This window comes from Chelonoidis abingdonii, chromosome 3 (assembly GCF_003597395.2).
Source record: "Chelonoidis abingdonii isolate Lonesome George chromosome 3, CheloAbing_2.0, whole genome shotgun sequence".
Lineage (NCBI taxonomy): Eukaryota > Metazoa > Chordata > Testudines > Testudinidae > Chelonoidis > Chelonoidis abingdonii.
Genome location: NC_133771.1, coordinates 99,925,946 through 99,946,038, shown reverse-complemented (window position 1 = coordinate 99,946,038; position 20,093 = coordinate 99,925,946). Strand labels below are relative to the sequence as shown.

General features: G+C 41.3%; 1 protein-coding gene across 1 annotated transcript; it reads right to left on the bottom strand.

Annotated features, from left to right (window-relative positions):
* Positions 1-5,024: 5,024 nt before the first annotated feature.
* HEY2 (hes related family bHLH transcription factor with YRPW motif 2) lies at positions 5,025-13,485 on the bottom strand. Its single transcript, XM_032773037.2, has 5 exons — positions 13,362-13,485; positions 11,391-11,469; positions 11,201-11,284; positions 8,366-8,447; positions 5,025-6,140 (listed from the first exon to the last, which is right to left on the bottom strand). Exons 1-5 carry the CDS (start codon positions 13,442-13,444, stop codon positions 5,470-5,472), a joined length of 999 nt encoding a protein of 332 aa, XP_032628928.1. The 5' UTR covers positions 13,445-13,485; the 3' UTR covers positions 5,025-5,469.
* Between the last annotated feature and the right edge of the window lie 6,608 nt (positions 13,486-20,093).

The window sequence follows — 20,093 nt, the reverse complement described above, 5'->3', positions numbered from 1 at the left end:
ATTGTTTTGTCTGTGGCTATTGCTTTTGGGCATCCTTGGGTTTTGATGGTCACATCAAAGGAGCTGCTCTGGCGTGAGAACCGGTCAATGTGAGCCAGATAATTCATGGATTTATTACTGAGGTCGGTTCCCATGATTGTCAGTGGGCAGCAGGCCTTGGGTGTCATAATCCTCATTCTCTGGGTAAAGCACATACTGGCTTTAAAAGGTTTAATGATCCAACAGTGATTTACTAATGGGAATCTTTCTTCTGAGTTTACTAGGCCTTGAAGGAGGACAGGATAACATATAAAGGTCACTTTACCAGCAGTATCAAAAAATGTTTTCCACAACAGATAATTGCTGCCAACAGTATCTTATCTGCATAGATCAGTGTGCACCGCTTAATTTACATTTTTTTTTAGCAGCACATATATTTGGAAGCATTATAATTTGCTTGTTTTTATGTGGTGTCAGATCAGAGGGGAGGGGAATACGGTGCAGTTATTGAAAAAATACATTTATTTCATAACAGTAGAACAAATAAAAAATAATAATGGAGACACACATATGCTTTTAGGACAGCCTGGCACAACTGCAAACTTATCAGTGGCTGGCATTTAAAACTAGCTGGTATTTAGAGTTATGGCTAAAACTTTCTAGTGGCTGGTTGGATCGGCAGTTTTACTGTGTTTTCAGCAAATTTTTGGCTTTCATTTACGCCAGCAATGAGGGTTGCATTTTGGAGCAGCTGCCCAGAAAGGAGTAAGGTTACGGTAAAAAAGAGGAAGCATTTTTAACTAACTGAACAGTGTAACAGGAGAAGACTATTTTCATGGCTGTCACTTCCTCTTACCAGTGTTGTGGTGTTTCAGAATACCACCACTAAATGCCCCCAACAAAATAAACTCCAGGGTCTTTGTATCAAAAATACATTAAAAAAGTAATAGGACTGGGCAGGGGGGGGAGTAAGGATGTTTTCAGGTTTGTATATATTACAAATGTTGTGCTGGAGAATATCATGGAAATGTTAAAACCATTTAAACTTTCCACATGCAGTGTATATACCAGTGTTCATCTGATTACAAATATAAATCTTAAAAAATAATCATTTCATTTAAAGCTCCCCAAAGGAGCAGCTCCAAAAAGAAAAATTCCCTGGATCCCTGATATATGCAAAAAATGCAGCATTAAAACTGAGAGTTTAATCAAAGTCAGAAAAATTAAAGTATAGGTCCCTAAAGTAACCTTCATTCTGCCCCTTTGGATAACCAAATAGTCATTTATTGATTTGTCACATAATACGCAATAATATAAAATACATGTCCATATATTACAGAAAAAAAACCCTTTCCTTTATTTTTGCCAGGAAGCTGTATTAGCTTGTAAAATCAGGAAATATTGGGCATATATTTAGAGTGATAAAGCCCCCTGCTGCCAGAAACCTAACTACTCCTCCTTTATTTACAACTTACTGTGATTTTTATAATGGACTCATTCAGGGTACATATATACATCTACACTATTGTTCTTTGAGATTTTTAAAGCTAATTGGTGAAACAAAGTACAAATCTTTACAAACATGTAAAGTTGAAAAGGTTAAAGAGACTCATAAGTGGGCTGCAGAGTTTGAAACTTGGTCCTATTGAAAATTCCAGGGGAAGTGGGTGGGCATAAGCCCCCCCACAGCTAAAGACCCTCCCCCAGCTTTTGGGGAGGATCCACTGAGCCTGGGAACTCAACTGATTATGGGGGACAACAAAAAAGAAAACAAGGGTGGGTGTGAAGGTCAAAGGGTCAAAATGAGAGAACCTAAAGGGGACACCGAGCAGAAAACCCTGGACAACACCTGCTGCTCCTCAAAGGTATCAAGTGTGCCAGCGGATGCTGCCCAGAGGGCCCCCGCCCATATGCACGAACGGAGGGCGGACCGAAATAGGCCCCACAGTGACAAAGAACCCCCTCAGCTAACATCCTCTCCCTGGTGTTATAGATGGCCACTTTGGCCATCGCCAGGAGGAGGTCCCACGACTTTGTGGGGCCACAGATAGGCTGGGTGTAAATGAGAAGATGGAGCAAAAAGTGCAGCCAGAAATGTAATAAAAGATCTAGGAGGAGCCGGAGTAGGGGCTGTAACCTACTGAACTCCAGATAAACATGTGCCAGGGTTTCCCTCATGCCACAGAAGGGACAGGGGTGAACCGCGCCAAGTACACACCTGTGCTCAGGGTTCCATGAAGGAGCTGCCAACTGAAATCCCCGTCAGGCTGTGGGACTAAGATTGAATACAGGCTGGCCCACTGGGGTTACCCACCCTCAATGGGTGCTATTAGGTCCCGCCATTTGGTATCAGGGTGGGACATGAGGATGAAGAAATGAGAGTATGGTGCATAAGCGTGTATAAGTGCACCCTTGGCATGGATTGAAACCATACCGGCTGCAAATCTCGCAGACAGCTCAGGGTATGTGGATAGGGTGGCCAAGGGAACTTCACAGTGGTGCTGTCATGGCCCAGTTGGGCACTTTGCACTACCATTGCCTGTATCATTTTTGTTGCATGGCTCAAAAAACCAGGATTGAAACACACTGAAACTGGCACTTCACATGAGCTCATAAATCCACACCTGTTTTATTTCTGAAGTTAAGGTAAATATACTGCCTGTGCTCAGTTTATTTTAAAATATTCATAACTAAAATGTAAAACTCAATTTCTTCAAATACAGAAAAGGAGATACTTCTGATTCAGAATTATGTATTTTTATCTATGATTTGGAGGGCACAAAATGGTAGTGGTGGAGAACCAAAATGAAGCCGCAGGGGCAAATGAAGCCACTGGTTGCTTTCATTTCTAGTATGCTCGTGTGACTTGAGGGATACTTAATATCCCGCATGGTTTGCCTGGCAAGGCTAATAGTTTCTGCATTAAAGACATGAGTGAGATGCTGCAATCTGCTCTGTTCTATGCAGAAAAGATGCAGCCTTCCACCTCCTTGTAAGCTGACATAAATTTACTCAATTTAGAGGAAAATTCAAGCTACTGGAATTGAACATTGGTAAAAAAATACTTGGAGCAGAGCTTGTGTTTCCATAAGGAAAAATCCGATTCCCTCCTCAAACAGCAGACCTTGAAAGAACATCCAGTATGCTATTACATGTCAGAGATAAAATGTCTCAACCACCCTTTGTTCATTCTTTCATATTCTACCATCCAAGCAAACAAAAAATCTGCATAATAGGCTAGTTTATTCTCTTTAAGATTGGAAGTGTTTTCTACTGCTTGGACCAAGGGCCAGGCACAGTAAGTCAAGGTGGAGGAGTTGTAGTTCAGACTCTGATACTGCCTCAGGCTGTTTGCCCTTGGGCATGTCATGTCTCTGTGCCTCAATCTTCCTATCTGTAAAGTGGGCATCACAATACTTTCTCCACTTCACAGGGATTTTGTGGCTTAATGTTGGTTAAGTGCTTTCAGCACATGAGATTAAATGTACTATAGAAGTTATCTTCTTGATTTGAGATTAAATGCTAGGTATAGCAAACTCAGGACAGTGGCTACTTTACTAATCCATGAGGATCTGCAAAATGGAAGACTGGAAAGTAGTGAAAAACACCATGCTCTATTAACATGTTTGTGGATCTTCTGGGGTTAGTACCTGGCCACTCATTCCGAATAATACCACATCTTTAGTGTTTTAACAAAAGACATCTACAACCCACAGCTGTTTCTTGTTGCTGCTGGGGGTAGGGTGGGGGAAACGGACAGGACTGGTTCATATTGTAAGGTTTACTGTCAACGGACACTGAGCTAGTTTACAAGTCTGAAAACAACACTGTTTCAGTAGTAGGATTATTTTTCCATTCCCATTTCAAGCACACTACGTAGCAGATGTGCTTTTAGAACAAGCAAAGAGGTCAAAACAAAACCAGCAACTTGTGGATGCTTGTTATTAGAGGTAGACACTGAACTTCAAGTCCATTTAGGCTTTCCACTTCCGAAAGGCAAGCAAAAGAAAATTGCAACAAATCATCTATAAAACGCAGTCAAAAAGGACTTCGTTTAATTAGTGATATGTAAAGACTTTTGCATAGAAAAAGGTTAACAAAGTAATGCACAAAAAAGCAACTAGGTATAGTATTTTTAAAACAAATATTTTAAAGTATATTTTGCATAATGTTTAACATTCTCCATGTTTATTGCTTTCTCCACACAGCAGAGAAATCAAGTGCATAATACATGCTGTGTTTTATTTTCTCATAAAATCTCTAGTTCTTGAGTCAATGTACTAAAATATTGGGTTATTTTAAGTCACTGTAATAAGAAAAGCAGAACTTTGAATGCAGCACTAGTTGTCTGGGTACTGACAAAATAATTTACTGATATGTCCTTTAGTACATTCGTTTTGGTTTGGAATCAAACCCACATTTACAATGTTGGTGCGTAAAAAACCAATTTAAAATAGTACCCCCTCAGTAACTTCATTCAGACCCAGAGAAATCGTTACCTCCAGAAGTTGATAATGAAGAGAGGACAGATCTTGCACAGAATCAGGAAGTTGCTAAAAATAAATGTCCAAATGCAACTAAATAAGTTAATCTGAACTCTTTACAACATTGAGTCTCTTGTATTGGCATGGATCAACTGTCCTGACGTGTGCACGCTTTTAGTAGGCAACTACTTCTGTGTGCACTATAAATTCATTGCTTGTACGGAGACAAGCAAGCACCATAGTCTAAGCCATTTAAAAAACCAAAGTGCCTCAAGGCTCACAGACAGTGCTAAAATGTTCATCAATCCAAGTGCTGGTAAGATAATTGCTTTTACCAGTGCTATGCTAGAGGTCACCATTTGGCAAGTCTGTACAAAGGAAGTCAACTAGGTAAGATAAAAAACTAGGCCTGTCAAGCTGAACATTCTTTCTCAGTAATCCTTTTGGCTAAATAAGCCTGTTGGTTTAGAGTTCACTCTTTCCTGGAAATGTATCAAAATGTCTGTAGATTAATGCAGGATTCTCTCCCCTTCCGCTCCCCCTAATCTCTTTTTTCCCCCCCCCCCCATACTTGCGCAGTATGATTTGCTTCAGCACGCATATGCATGTCAGGCACTTATGAAACTCAAACTTTTTGTCCAGCTCAGGAGAAATTTAGAGGTGCTAACCCCCATCTGTCTGCCAAATAACGGTGCATGGCTGGAGGATTATTGGATCTAGAGTCTACCTATTTCCCAATAAACTTCTAAATGGTCATTGGGGTATGATGTTTCTGAAAGCCACCATTGCTCAATGTGCCTTAAGCAAAACAAAGAAAAATATACCCATACTGCCATATGTCCTCTTTGAAGTCTGACCCTAGAATAGCTTTACTGTTCCTTGATTGGCTTGCAGGCATCTATAAGGCTATTTGTGTGGATACAGACCTTCAATCTGACTGAACAGGAAGGACACTGAGTTACTATTGCATGAAGTCCAAAGACAGCTTGTGTGTTGTGTGTGAGGCTTAAAAAGCTCCAACTTCAGTCCCCCAAGGTCGGTAGGGTTTACTATTTCCACCACTACTAGTTTGCTGAGGACTGGAAGCTGCTGATACACATAATGGTGGGCTGATTGCTGTTGCAGCTGCCACTGCTGCCGCTGCACTAGGTGGAAGCATTGGGAATGCTCCAGCAAAAGACAGAGGGAAACTCTGAGCAGCTGCAGCAGCAGCGTGTACAGTGGCAGAGAGCGAGAGAAGAGAGGTAGAAAGAGGTGGGACACAGGGAGCAACACTGCCAGCAGAGGGCACTCTGAGTGCGGAGTCAGCATGGGCAAAGGTGGCTGTGAGAAGAGCAGAGCCATGAGGAGGTACTTCTGACGCTGTTGAAAGTCTACAAGGAGTGGTGTCAGAGGAATGAAGTCCATTCTGCTGCAGTAAAGCGGCAGGGAGATGGTGAAATGCTGCTGTCCAGTGGTGAGGATGCAAAGGATGATGGTGATGAGCCATGGATGAGGTCATTGCAGCAGCTTCCCTTTGAGACGCACAAGAGCTGAGATGAGACACAAGTCTAACTCTTAGCGGATCAGATGTGTCCAGACCTTCCACTGAGCTCAGATATCTTGCAACTTCAGTTAAACATTCTCGGAATCCAATGCTCATGAAATCCATGGCCAGTGTGTGAGCATCAAAATAACCTGAAAGGAAAGGTAAAAGATGCATGAGTATCAGATGATTTTCTAGCCTATCTTAGCTAGGAGTCAGCTAGCATGATCCCGGCTAAATATCTGTATCTCCTAATTATGGTTTGAGATTTGGTGGGAGGAAAGTTTGCTTTGTAAATTGTGTGTGAGATTATCTCTGGTAATGTAATATGCTACAGTTGTTCTTGCAACCAAATATTACAGTGGAGAAAAATTAAGACCATCAGTTTTTGAGGTTCTTCAAAAAGCTTTATGATGCCTCTCATCTTGTATTGTGGGAAACTGAAATTCCACAGCAAGCTTTTCCATGGTAACACTGACCCAGAGTCTGTGTGTGTGTCTCACGCACATATGCACAAAGGAATGGGTTGAAGATTAAAGGGCTTGTATATAATATCCTGCCTTTTCTCCCCTACATTGGCATTTATAAAATAGCTCTTCAAATCTACCACTCGACAGTTTGGAGACAGTCTTTACAAACTCTGCTAAGTAAATTCATAAAGGCTTCATGACATGTGTTATTTAACAGCAAAGTAAAAACATCTTGTCATTGCTTCTGCATGAAAAGGTTTGCAATAAAAAATGCTTTACATAAAATGTTGTAATCACTTAAAGACATACTATGTAGGCGCTATGGTCATCTGACCTCTGAGGCACTTCAGCAAATGATAGCTGAATCTATAGCACATTGGACAGAGGGAGAGAATTAAACAAGTATCTAATTAAGTGCCCAAAACATGGTAGACACTTTCTAAACACAGAGGAAATGACATTCTACTTCCCAAAGAGTTCATCATCAAACTCAATTTATAGCCTACAGCATTTTGTTTACTGAGAAAACTATTGCCCTTCAGCCGTCAGTGGGAAATAATGCCCTACGGCAGTAATACCCATTCAGCATTATACCAGCATGGTCTCCTATTGTCAGTCACTTTCAGTTCAAAACAGGGTAGTTTCTCTATATATCTCAATTCGAGTCAGAGTATTTAAGGTAGCCCTCAGGGCCTTTTATTGTCCCATGAAGGGTAGGACTTCACTGCTGAGTAAACTTGGGCTTTTATTCTGACGTTGCCTCAGACCCCTTTCTTGTCCACACAACACCCCGCCTCCTAGTTTAGTGATGCTTTCAACCTGGGCTAGTTGCCTTGTCTGTGGCTGTAGGCTAAAACCCACGTGAAGCTTTCACTTAGTCTGGTAACCCACCCACTGAGCAGCAAATACACAGGCTAAATCACTCAAGTACTGATAATCCTCCAATGCCTTCCTATAATTCCCCATGTGCCAAGAAGACCAGACAAGTTCTCCCACAATTCACAAGGTAAGACTCAGAGCAACACAGGGCTTACTGAAAGAAACACAGACAACCATAGGCTGTGCCCCCAGAAGTCCTAGCAACACACATGGGGGTGGGTAGCACCAGTGAGGACACAGTTACTCAGGTGGGGCTTTGTAGTGTGGCTGCTCGGGAGTTCAGACCTGGGTGCAGATCACCTGGGTTAACTATGCAGTGAAGACACACTCAAAATTACATTAAGACTGAGATGAGTTATAAATTGTTGGAAATTGCCATTTCCCTTTTCTTACTTTCCAGCCCCAACATCATCTCAGTGCCAGCTAATAAGGAATAACTGAACACCCTGCTGTGCGTTACTGCCTGCATAAAAGTACGAGTCTAAATATGTATTATCTGTCTATCGTCTGATACTCAGAGGTGCATGTAATAAAATTAGATTTTGGTCTGGTGAATGAGACAGTCTAATCTTGAATTTAAAAGAGAGTCTTTCAGAACAAAGAAAATATATAAACAATAATGAACGTTCCTCTGGATCTACTTCCTTTGGTATAACTGCTGTATAATGAGTTTTAACATTTTTTTTGTGCTGCACAATTGTTGCCACAAACCTCCTGTTTATGTTTGGATGTTTGTGTATTTGTTTTGTCTCCCTGTACAGATTTCAGTGCTCTTTGGAAACCCCAAACAAATCTTTGACTGCGCTGCCTGTGAATGAAGCCTTTACTCCCACAGTGTTATGAAAGCAAACACAAGCCCAGGGTCAAGTGCTTCTTTTGTCCCAGCAGTTCTTTCCCACGAGTTCAATCCTGACATTCGCATTGATTTCCACTTCTTTAATCTGGAATCGCCTATCATGGCTCGTCAAAGGACTGTTTGCTAAGATTTCCCCAAATATTAGGAAAAAAAAAAAAAGTCAACTCCTTACCTTTACCTCCTGTTGCCTGGAGCATCTTCAAATGATCCACTGTCATTTGCAGTATTTCTGCTTTTTCTAATTTTGCAGATCCCTTTGAGATAAGAAGTTCAAATAAATAGAGGCTTACAAGTACTGTAAGCTTTAATTTGGTATACTTTCCTTTGAGTTCAGTCTTATGGTTTCAATTTTCCCTACCATTAGAACATGCTCAGCTTAATGCTTTCACCGAGCATCTGCATCCCAGACTTTATTTAAAGACAAATACCATATCACGTCTAGCAATGTGTATGTGTCTAACACATTAGTAAAGAAATAGTGATACCACCAAAAAAAAATTACAGTTTAGGGGGTTCATAGTCTATTTATGCGACAGAAGGGATCATTATTAAAGATGCATAAATAGAATTGCTTGACAAGGGGATTGGCCTAATGTATCTGTGGACTAAAGTCAGTGCAGACATGTCACATATTACACTGTTATGCAATGGATTAAGTAGGTGGCTCTTCAGAGGTTTGTTCCCACAAAGGCATAGAAATATAACAAACGGCAAGCAATGTGCAATTATTGATGGGAGCCTATCACAGCATTGTTTTCCACTTTTACCAGTAGGTGTCACTGTGTACACCTACAAAAGAGAATCCAGGAATTACAGACTTTTTTTAAGACCCAACAATTTTTTGATCAGTCATTTGGATGATAAAAATTCTATTCTCATCCTTTATTGAAACATGATTATTTCTCCGTATACACATACATTGTCCAAAATTTTCTGAATTAGGAAGAGGCCTTGCTTACAGGAAAAGGAAAGACCATCACTGTTAACAGAGAGCACAATTTGCTGTGCCCATGGGACTTGGCTATGCTGGTTCACAGGCTTGTAAATATTGGGAAAATATAAACTTTAAGTTTTACAATACTGAGATTATTCATAAATTTATCTACAAACAGAATTAATTTTCTTGTGGCTATTAGCATTTCCTTACACATCTGGAGGATGCCTAAAGAACTACACTCTCCTTTAAATATTATGGGTCAGATCCTCAACTGGCATAAATCAGTAGAGCTACGACAGAGCTATGTTGATTTATGCCACTTGAGAAACTGGCTCCATGAGCCAATTCTTCTCTCCATTATATCCATACAACCTCACTGACTTCAGCAGGTATAAAAAATCCACTGATTTCACTGAGGTCATATGGTAGAAATGAAATCAAAAGTTTATTTCTCTGCAACTAAGTTTTATGACCTACAAAACTCTACAACTGAATCTCTAACGAATAGAGATTTTGATTTTGTTGTTGTTAAACTAAGACTACTGACTCTTTACAAGTACAGCAATTGCAGTGATCTGAACGTCAAGAAGAATACTAAAAACTTAAGTTTTGTGGTTAATATATCATGGAAAAACTTTAAGAACCCACTATATGCTACTTTTTCCACTTATTTTTTTTCTTACTAAGTTAATATGCTCAACATCACAGTATACCAAAATTTGGTGAATTTGTGACTATTGTTTGTTAGAATTTTATATGGAAATATAAATTTCTGTACATTTCTCAACCTTAATCTTTTTAGAATACAAGCCGTCTCAATGAGAGTGACTAATAGCTTAAAACTGTATGTTGCTGGGTAATTTCCAAGGACTTTGTAGGACTTGTTTTATAATGTATAAATGTGGTTTTCAAGATGTAAACAATAAAATGGGACACACAATTGCCTCTAGTCTGTTTTGCCTAGCTGAAAATGCCTTGGTCATGCCATGTTGCCAGAGTCTATGAAATGGCAATGTTCTGACTATGAGCTATTAAAGGCACATTGCAGATAGCACAAGTGCACAATTGCTTAAGTGTTAGCTTTTGTTTAGTTCAGAAATAGTATAAGGCCTAATCCTGGGAGTAGCTAAGCACTCTCAACTCCCACCAGAATCAATGGGAGTTGAGTGCAGTCAGCACCTTGCAGGATTTGGCTCATTGTTTGTGTTTGTTTGTTTTAAATGTATTTAAATTACTAAGAGCTTTGTTCTCAAATTTTAGTTGTCCCCCTCTTGTTGGAAAACACTAATTTAAATTAGCAACTAGTTTTGCCATATTTTGAGTATGGGTTTTATTCTAAAATGCCCTAGCATTTTTTTTTTTTTTTTTTACTGAATATCGGGGTTTTACGGATGTTGACATTGCAAGAAATTATCAAAACAAGTAAGTCATTATTAGCTGGGAAGTTCGATACAGACAAAAACCTAAGGACCTGACCCATAGCCTACTGAAGTCAAGGTGAATCAATGGGAAAGTCTTCAATGGAAAGAAAGCCTTTGAAAATCCCTTTGACTTCATTAGGAGCAGGACCATATTCCTACAATCCAATATGCAGCTACTAACTAGACATTTAAACACTGAGTAACCTAGGCAATCTGTTTACTTTTTAGGAAACAGTACTGATTACATTATTCTGGATTTGTGAATTTTGTTTACAAGAAAACTATTTAAAGAGGTGGGGAAGGGGGATTTTGTTAGAAGATTTAGACAGATGGGTAACTGGCCCACAATTTTTTTTTTTTTTAAGTATATGGAATAAAGCACATTTTTTATCAAAACCACTGCTGGAATTCATCGAAAGAATAGAGACAACATGAAAACTGTGACCCTTAAGGGAAAAACAAGCCAAAGAGTGGAAATGTTTTTCAGCTTTACGGTGGATTATGTTTTTAATAGTTTTGCCACAACAAAGCATTTTGTTGAAATGCCTGCTCTGTGCCAGATCAGGACACATACAATATTATTTTAATGAGCTTTATAAGAAAACCAACACTGCCAGATGACTCAGGTATAAAATAAGAAAAAGCTTACTTGTTTTTCAAAAGCAGTTGGCACAAGCCGCCTCAACTCAGATAAACTGTTATTTATACGATCACGGCGCCTTTTCTCTATAATCTATCCCCGAAAAACAAAACAAAAATGAGTTTATAAAACCATGAAGGACAAAAATCAGAGGACACATGCAAATATTACATGGGAAATTAAAAAAAAAAATCCATACCCCTCTTCTTTTTTTTCTGGCCATAATCTGAGATGCTGTTGTTGGGGAATTTGATCGAACCACAGAACCACTACTTTGCCTGTGAAATAGTAAAGGTAAGTCAGGTGTTGCATAACATGACACTATTGCCTTGTAAATACCTAGTGTCACCACATTAAATATTCACAGCTATTTCTCTGTTGTTCTACATGTTTGGAAGAGATGCTTTGTACAACACGGTTAAGTCTTTCCTTCTTACCAAGGTTTCTCTTTCTCCCTACCCTTGCACAGCGTTTGAAGTGGCTGGCAGATAACTTTGAGAGGAGTATCCCTCCCAAGACACATCATGGTACCAACTCTGTTGATTTGGCTTCCACCATGACAAATGCATGTATATAATATTCAGTCTACAAAAATTCAATGAAGAAAACATGATAAATTCATACACTTTGGATTACACTTGTGATGAAAGGTGCTTTAAAATACCAGCCATAACCACAGCCTGTCTCTCTGTCTAGGTTCTCACACTGGTGCCTATTGCAACACTATCTAATGGCCACTCACGTAAGTAGAAATATGTCCTAATTCCATTCCCTTGTTCAGCTCCAGAAAAAAAGTTTAAAACGTTTGTTTTTAAATCTACCACCACCACTACCAGGTGTTATACATTTCATTCGGTCAGGAGTGAACAGAAACCATTATGGTCTTTCAAAGATACATAGAGAGAGAGATTTTTCACATATCTGCAGACACAAATGGATACTGAGACCTGCTTCTCAAAATTGGCAGTATCTTCCAACTTTCAAATCCAGCCCTGTCTCTGCAAACTCTGGGAAACTTCATCCTCATTCTTCGCAGGGAGCGAGAGAGTGCTTGTAGTGTTTGCTCCATGATTGGAATAATCACTTTCCAAAAGTAGTTTCTGATAGGTACTGAGGTATTTGAGACTACTTATACTGATCACTTTTCAGGATATATCTGTTATATTTCAATCAAATCCTTACAAGTAATCATAACTAATTAATTAAAACAGTGCATTTTTCTTTTTTTTAAGTTCCAAAATCTTGGAAATAATTTTGAATCTCATAGGTGATATACAGCTTTAGATAAATCATGGAAAAATTTATGGGAATGCAAATTAGATTAAATTATAACTTGAACTGCCTGGGCACTAAAATTCCTAGTAGAACTCGATTAGTCTTTTTTTAAACAGAGATATTAATTCATGTTTGAATGTTGGTAGCACAATTTCATGACTTCACATGTACTGATCATTCGGCTATTAAATGTGTGTATATATAATGTGAAACAGATCCTTAAAACAGAATACCATGGTCTAAATCACAGGGTGACTGTCATTCCTCAAAACACACAACAGCAAAACCAAACACATTGAATTGATTTAATTTCTATAATTCAATATTAGCGCTTTTATCCATATGGTGGACTGTTCTAGTGTTTATAATTAGACCAGCAGTGAAAAGAATCTACTACATTTTATTGTCAGCTTGAAGCCTACCTTGGCCTCAGCTCCGCCCCTTTCTACCCACCTATGGGAGGGTGACAGTTTGGGCTCAGGTAAGCAAACTACTCCGAACAACATGGGATCGCAGGAGGGTTCTTAATTCTTCCATCACCTACAACCCTAACTCCAGTCTTTCCACAACTCCCCACTGACCAGAGGCTGGCTCCAAGGGCCGGGATGCTCCACACCAGAACAGCTCCCCCATTGAGAAAAAAAAAAAAAAAAAGCCCAGAGAAACGGGACGCTGGAACTGCCAGCTCACAAGCCCCCATGTGTGTGACCCCGCCTGCCCGGGCATTAGCCGGCATCCATTTCCCCCCTCCCCCAGCACAGAGCCCCGGGGTGCCAGCCCCTCGCCCCGGGTGCTGAGAGCCATTGAACCAAATGACAAACTCCGCACGTGAGGGGAACCATTCCAAGCCTGGGGGTGCAGCAGCCCCCCCGGGCCCCCGCATCTAGGTTCTTACCCCGAGTAATTATTCTCGCTCCCCACGTCTATGGTCTCGTCCATGTCGCTGTCGGAGGTAGTTTCCTCGCACGGCCGCTTCATGGCGGCGGCACAGACGGGGAGCGTGCACCGAACCGACGCGTGGCCCGCAGCGCGGCGAAGCCCCTCCACAACCAGCAGCCCGCAGCCCCTCTAAGCCGCTTTCCCACGCCGCCGCTCAGCCTCAAGCGCCCAGACCCCGCCCACCGCCAGCCGAAGCCTCGCCCCTTAGGGCGTGAGGCTCCGCCCATTGGAGGAGAAGGCGATTGAGTGACAGCCTCGCCCCGCCCCGTTCGGGCTCGGCCCTGGCTGGAGCCTGGGGGGCGGTCCGGCGGCGGCGGAGCGTGGGAAAGCTCGTCGTGCAGCGAGCGCGGGGCAGGTGGTGCGGGTCCGGGCAGCCTGGGCGGGGTGCGCTGCGCAGAGGCACGTGCCTAACCTGAGGCGGGCTGCTCCGTGCAGCCAGTAACTGAGAGTGTCTCGCTTTGTCCAGGTGTGCGGCCGCCAGCCCCGTCGTTCAGTGCAATGAGCGCTACCCTGTCCCCTGGCCAGAGCCAAAGCCAGAGCGCTCCGACCCCGCTCGCTCGGTCACGGGCACGATTTACGCACTGGAAAGAGGATTTGATCCCCCCCACCGCTCAGCGGTGTTTCTATTCCGATGCATGATCCGTCTCACCCCGTGGCACGTGATGCTGGATTAGTTCACCCTTCTTTTCGCCCAAAATCACAAATGAATGTTTTCCCTTTGCAGGTAGTTTGAAGGGAAGGTTAAAAAATGCAGCCACAGGTCCTGCCTGAATCCGTGTGACTCTGCTGCTTTTAGGCTGCTGTGATCTGAGGAATTTTTATTGTGGGAAGCTCGATCTTGGTGTTGGGGATTATTTCATCTCTGGGGAGATTTCAGCCTGGGCTGGGCCTCCCCCGTCCTTCCCCTCCCTTCCAGGACGTTGTGGTGGTGAGTTGAGATGGCCAGTAGCTGCTTCTTGAGTGACCAATGTGTTTGTCGGGTGTCTGACATTTTAAAGGACTAGGGAGACAAAGATGACAGGAATAAGTGTTGAAAAGGATTTGGAGGAGGCTGTGAGGCGGTGGATTTACGAGAGACAGGGTTTGCTAAATACCGGAAACGCGGTTTGAATAGATTTATTACACAATATACCACTGGAAAATCTGTTTTTCATAATTTCAAGTGTATTTTAACAGTTTGGTTATTCTCCCCCCCCCCCCCGTTTTCCTGAGTATCATTGTTCTACAGTCGTTGTTTCGAGTCGTTTTTTCTCTTCAGGAGGGAGACCTGGTCCAAACAGCAACGCTGGGGATTGTAGCGCCGCCAGGTTGAACTCTTTTTGTGTCCGTTTTGTAGTGGACAGTTGCCAGCCAAAAAGCTGCCTGCGTGAAGCCCCAGGGGCACTAGACCTGCGCTTTGGATTGGACACACGAAGTCGCTTTAAGAAAATAGAAGTGCTAAAACAGAAATAGCCTTATGCCCAGCCTGGCAACCCGAGGGGTGGAGAGAAGGGGTTGACTTTTTTCTAAGGGCGGGGAGGAGAGGGAAAGGAAAAGAGGAGATGGAAAGAGGTAAGAAGATGATGAGGGGAAGCGAAGTGGGAAACCGATGGGAGCAGATGAAAGTGATGTGGGCGGGGGGGGGGGGAAGGAGTGAAGCGATGCAACGAGAGAGAGAAGTGGCCGAAGCTCAGGGGCGTCGAGGCTGTTCAGCTGGCGAGTTAAACTGTCTCATCGTCCCCCGGCGGCTGCGGGGCTGGGCTGGCTGCCCGCGTGGACAGAAATCTGAAACTTGTCATCCTGGCTTTGAAATGTAAGCCTGCGCCAATTACACGGTGTCGGGGGCTGGACGGGGCGGGGAGCGGGGGGGGGGGGGGCTTGCAGGGTGTGGCGAGCTCCCGCTATACTGTAACAACTCCCCACCTGGTTTTCACCTGGTCAGGGCTCCTCAGAGATCGGGATAGTTTTAAGCACATCGCTTCTTGGCGGAGTTGTGTGATAAGACTGGAAACCACAGACAGGGACAATACCAGAGTTTGTTGAGCTTCGATCTTGCTTTCCCTGAAAGCTGGAGCAAATGTACTGACCAGGCTAAAAGAATTAACTGGCGCTTAAGTTAAACAAATATACACAAGCTATTCACTAGAGTCTGAGTCCAGACGTTAAGCTGAGTTATTGGTGAAGGGCAAAATCGATATATTGATTTTATGTTTGTTTACCTCTGTCTGTTTATTTTAAAGCATAAGAATAACAGTAGGTTAAAATATCCAATGGAATAAACAGATTGAAAAAACAGTCATTTGGTTTTGTTTAAAGTTAAAGTATCACCAGTGATAATCTAGAAAATGTAGTAATTTCTTCCGCACCCCTCCAAGCGTCTTAAAAAGACTACGAAGGATGAAACAAAGAAAAAAAGAGCCGAGTAATTGCGAAATGTTCTGTTACACCAAAGTGCTTTTTCAAATTAAAAACAAAATTAAAACATTTAACAATAAACTGTTTTTCTAATTAAAAAAATAGAAGCTTGATTTCCCTGGAATATAAAGTTCCAGCACCTACACACTTACCGATCATTCTAAAGAGAAGCTATGCTGAAGAAGGTTTGTGAATCTTTAAATCAGAACACATTGCCCCATTTCTTTTTAGAAGAGTGCTCTTTGCTTTTCTGTTTTTTTATATTATTATTATTATTATTATTATTATTATTTTATTTTAAGATCTGGAGCGGGTGGGGAATATATCCAACGAAAGGAAGAAACACTGAAGCAAATCATACCCGCCAGCTGTATTTAAGGATGTGTGAATAGACCAGAGGACATTGTTGGAGGATTTCCATTCGAAAGTGTATACTGTAATTATTAGTTAATTAGACCTAGTTCCTGTAGTTTTTAACCAAGCAAAATAACCACCCGGGTTTGCTTGGACTTCATGTTCAGTCTTATTTAATGTATAACTCTACAAACGACTAATTTCCCTATTCAGCTATTCCCCCCTCCTCCTGCAGGGGAGAAAGTGTGTGTGTGTGTGTGAGAGCGAGAGAGAGAGCGAGAGAGAGGGGAATACACTGAAAGAGAAACCAGCCACAGCTAATTTTTTACGGACATTTCCAATATGTGTTATTGTATCTAGTGACATGGTGTGTGTTAGTCTTCCATGTGGATATTGCTATTGTGTAAAAGAGCTGCGTTATTTCATACTTCGTTGCCCTACAGGGGCATCTTTTTCATGCTAATGTTCGACACAAGAGAGGCAAGCACCCACAGGAAAAACAAATTGCAGTTCTCAGGGATTTAAAAAAAAAAATTCTCTACAATGGGTTGATTTAAGGAAGCAGACAGAAAGGTATGAGGGCCTTTCAGGAAAACTGAAATAGTAGGAAGGGTAACGCGTGGAGACTGTCTGAGCTCAATTGAAGGAGGCGATTTAGAAATCTTGGACAACGCTGGGCGTTTCTTCTCCAACGTGCAGTTTTCCAGACTGTTTTTTTTCCTTTACAGAGCTCTGACAGTTTGAATGTGATATATGTAGACCTGCAGGCATATGCTTTTATGCATTTTAAATCTCTCTGAAACACCCACAAAGAAAATAATGGTTCGTAGGAGTGAGAGCACTTTAAGAACGGCACAAACGTTAATCGAGCTGAAGTCTCCCTCCAAATAAATGAGACTACTATTGTTAGACACTCTTGTAGCTGCTTCAGGTGCTTGAGGAAATACAAACTTGGTTTATGGGGGTGAGTGTGTGTTTCCACTGTGCCCCAGAATTTTGTACATTTTTAAAAATTTAATTGGTCAATGTTTCTGGATTTACACATTTGCTGTATTAATAATAGGTCCCTATTGTGTTTTTTAAAATTTCTATGGAAAAACTTTATTCTGCTGCTTCTGTGGAAATCTGGATGAATGCCTTTTTATTTTTCGGTGCTGATTAGTTCTATTTACTGTTCATGGGGCTTCTGGATCAGATGGTATTTTGTCTGCAATTAATTCAAAAAATGTATTGCTGTTGTCCAGGCTATTTAGCAAGTCACTCATTCTGTCACCATTTAAATGGATTTACCCAAATTTAAAATAGGATAGATTTAAAGAATTAACTTTAAATGCTCCTTTAAGAATAAAGTCCATGCTTTAAACCAGCCTTTAGGAAAATCACATGTAAAACATCTAACAGCTCCTTGAGAGAAAGTGTATCGGTTTCCCAAATTGCATTGCAGCTTGTTAAAATGACAACTACCTCGCTGGGCGACCTGCCAAGAGCAAATCTAAAGAGCTGGTTTTGTTTGCTTCCGCAGATATGTGTACACTGGCATGACATAAGCACCCTTGTGCTCATCACGCCATCCCTCTGCTTTATCAGTCCCCCAAGTCATTGTGAGCAGGCAGGATATTGAAATGTACAAAGAACTCCACACTCTGCTAGCAGCGTCCAAGGGCAGAATTCTTGTACATTTCGTTACCCTGCCTGCTGGAAAGAATGGAGCCGACACAGGTCATCATGACATGCACTGTTATGCTACCAAAGCAAAGCAAAGCGGGTAGAGTGTTGTTTTAGGCCTGCCATTCCAACATAACCGTGTCTCTTTGACAGTTAGATCCTGCAGTCCTTATTCAGGGCATGGGAGTCAATCAGTTAGTCTGAGTAAGAACTGCAGAACCCAGTCCCTAGAGAGGGTGCAGATCAAGGAATTATATTATAAACAGCTCCATCTGTACAATGCATTGCTTAACAATGTGTGCCTGTTAATTGCTCCTTCTGTTTCTTTTAGGTCTGGGGGTGAGAAATTTTAAGACACTAATCACCACTTTTCTCAGTTAAAAAACTAGCTTCATCTCTGTTGTTAAAGATTTACTGCTCAGACCTTTTACTTTTATGTGGTTTCCACATAGTAAATGTACATTGATGAGCATTATTTTGAAAGGCAGCAAAATATTATCTTCCCAGGGTACTGTTTCCTAGTGGAAAAGTTGCATTGATGTACAAAAGTGTACCTTACTTATTCAAGAATTATTTATTTTGCAATGTCAAGGTAGCTCTTTTGCCAACAACACTTATCATAATTGCATTAACACATATTGGACTAGAATGGAAAACTAGTGAAGAGATTACATCAGCATTAATGTCAAATGTGTTCTTCATGCTTAATTTTTTTTATATAAACAACATCTTAACAATTACATAACAATGTAACAGCCAGCAATGGCTATACAGCTGCCTATTCGCAAACAAAAATGCTTAAAAAGATTAAGTTGGAAAATTTGTTTCTTTGGAGTCCTAGTAACACTAAAACAAACAAAATCCCCCAAACCCAGCCCCCACTCCCACACAACAGGCACTTTTAACAAAAATTCTACACCTTTAAAAACGTTTTAAAAGCTTGGAAATGAAGTGTTGCAGAGCCTTAAATTAACAATGGATTAGTTTATATTTCTAAACATTTACAGCAATTTGAGCATTACCCTTTACACTTGTATGGTTGTAATTTATCCATGCCCCGACCATAGCTACAGATAATAGGAAGGGGGGTGGAAGTGTGGAGGGGCAAAGAGAAAGAAAATACTGCACCCTGACACTTTAGTCATAAATACTCCTGCTCCAGTGTTTCCCAACTCTGGCCCCAGGAACAGGGAGTTCTTCTATCTGTTTTTTAAACAAAAAAGGTGAGGGAGAGGGAAGGGAAATGGATGTCTTGCTTCAGCTACCTAAAAAACAAACTTTCCAAGGGGTACAGACAGCCATATTGTCTTTTCCCAGTTCCTCTTGGTGCTTGGTCCTGGGAACTTGCTGAACAGAGTGGGCAGACACAGAGTGAGAGAATGCGCATGTGCAGGAGAGCTTTCCTCTGCCCCTCTACAGCCTGGTAGTTCTGGCATTTACTTAGGATGTGGGAGACCCAAATTCAAAGCTTTGCTCCAATAGCTATTAATTAGTTATAAAAAGTGGAACAGATAAAAGGGGGAGGGAATCAAACAAACTAACCAACCCCCCCAAACACAGAAAGCCAATGGGCTGACAGTGTGTTAATAGTAGGGAAACCAATAGAGAAGTCAGGGCCTGCATTCTCAAAAGGCGAGCCTGTTACCTGCCAAATATTTTTATGTAGTTTCATGAGGAGACATTTTTATGGGGTCTCCAAAAAGACTTGTTGAAGACTTAGAATCCTTATCTTACAGAGACAAATTCTGCTCTGATATGCACAAGAAGCTGAATGGGAGCTATGCGTGCACAGCTGAGGCAGAATATAGCCAATAAACTTATTTCATTTTTCAAAGTGTGACAGCTTGTCTGGATTGACCTGATTGGACACCCTTCGGAGAGGCAGTTTGCTCAGCAGCCTGTTGAGATACAGGGACTGGAGAAGGCCCAACACCAGTCCAAATACACTGTGTTACATTGCTACAACTGCTGGGATGAGATGGTGAGATTAGCATATAGACCTACAACAATCTTCACAGCTTTTGAAAGTAGAATTTGTTAATCTAAAATGAGCAATGGGTTTACAACTTTATGTTTGATTGACAATTTACAGTGTCTGAGGGCAATTATGACAGAAATAAAAGCTATTTGCCATGGGAAATGAAAAAGGTCCTTTATTTTTGTATGTATTCTCTTTAAAAACACAAAATAACAAGTCTTAGGGTATGTCTACACTATGAAATTAGGTCAAATTTAAAGAAGATGGTTTTTTAGAAATTGTTTTTATACAGTTTAT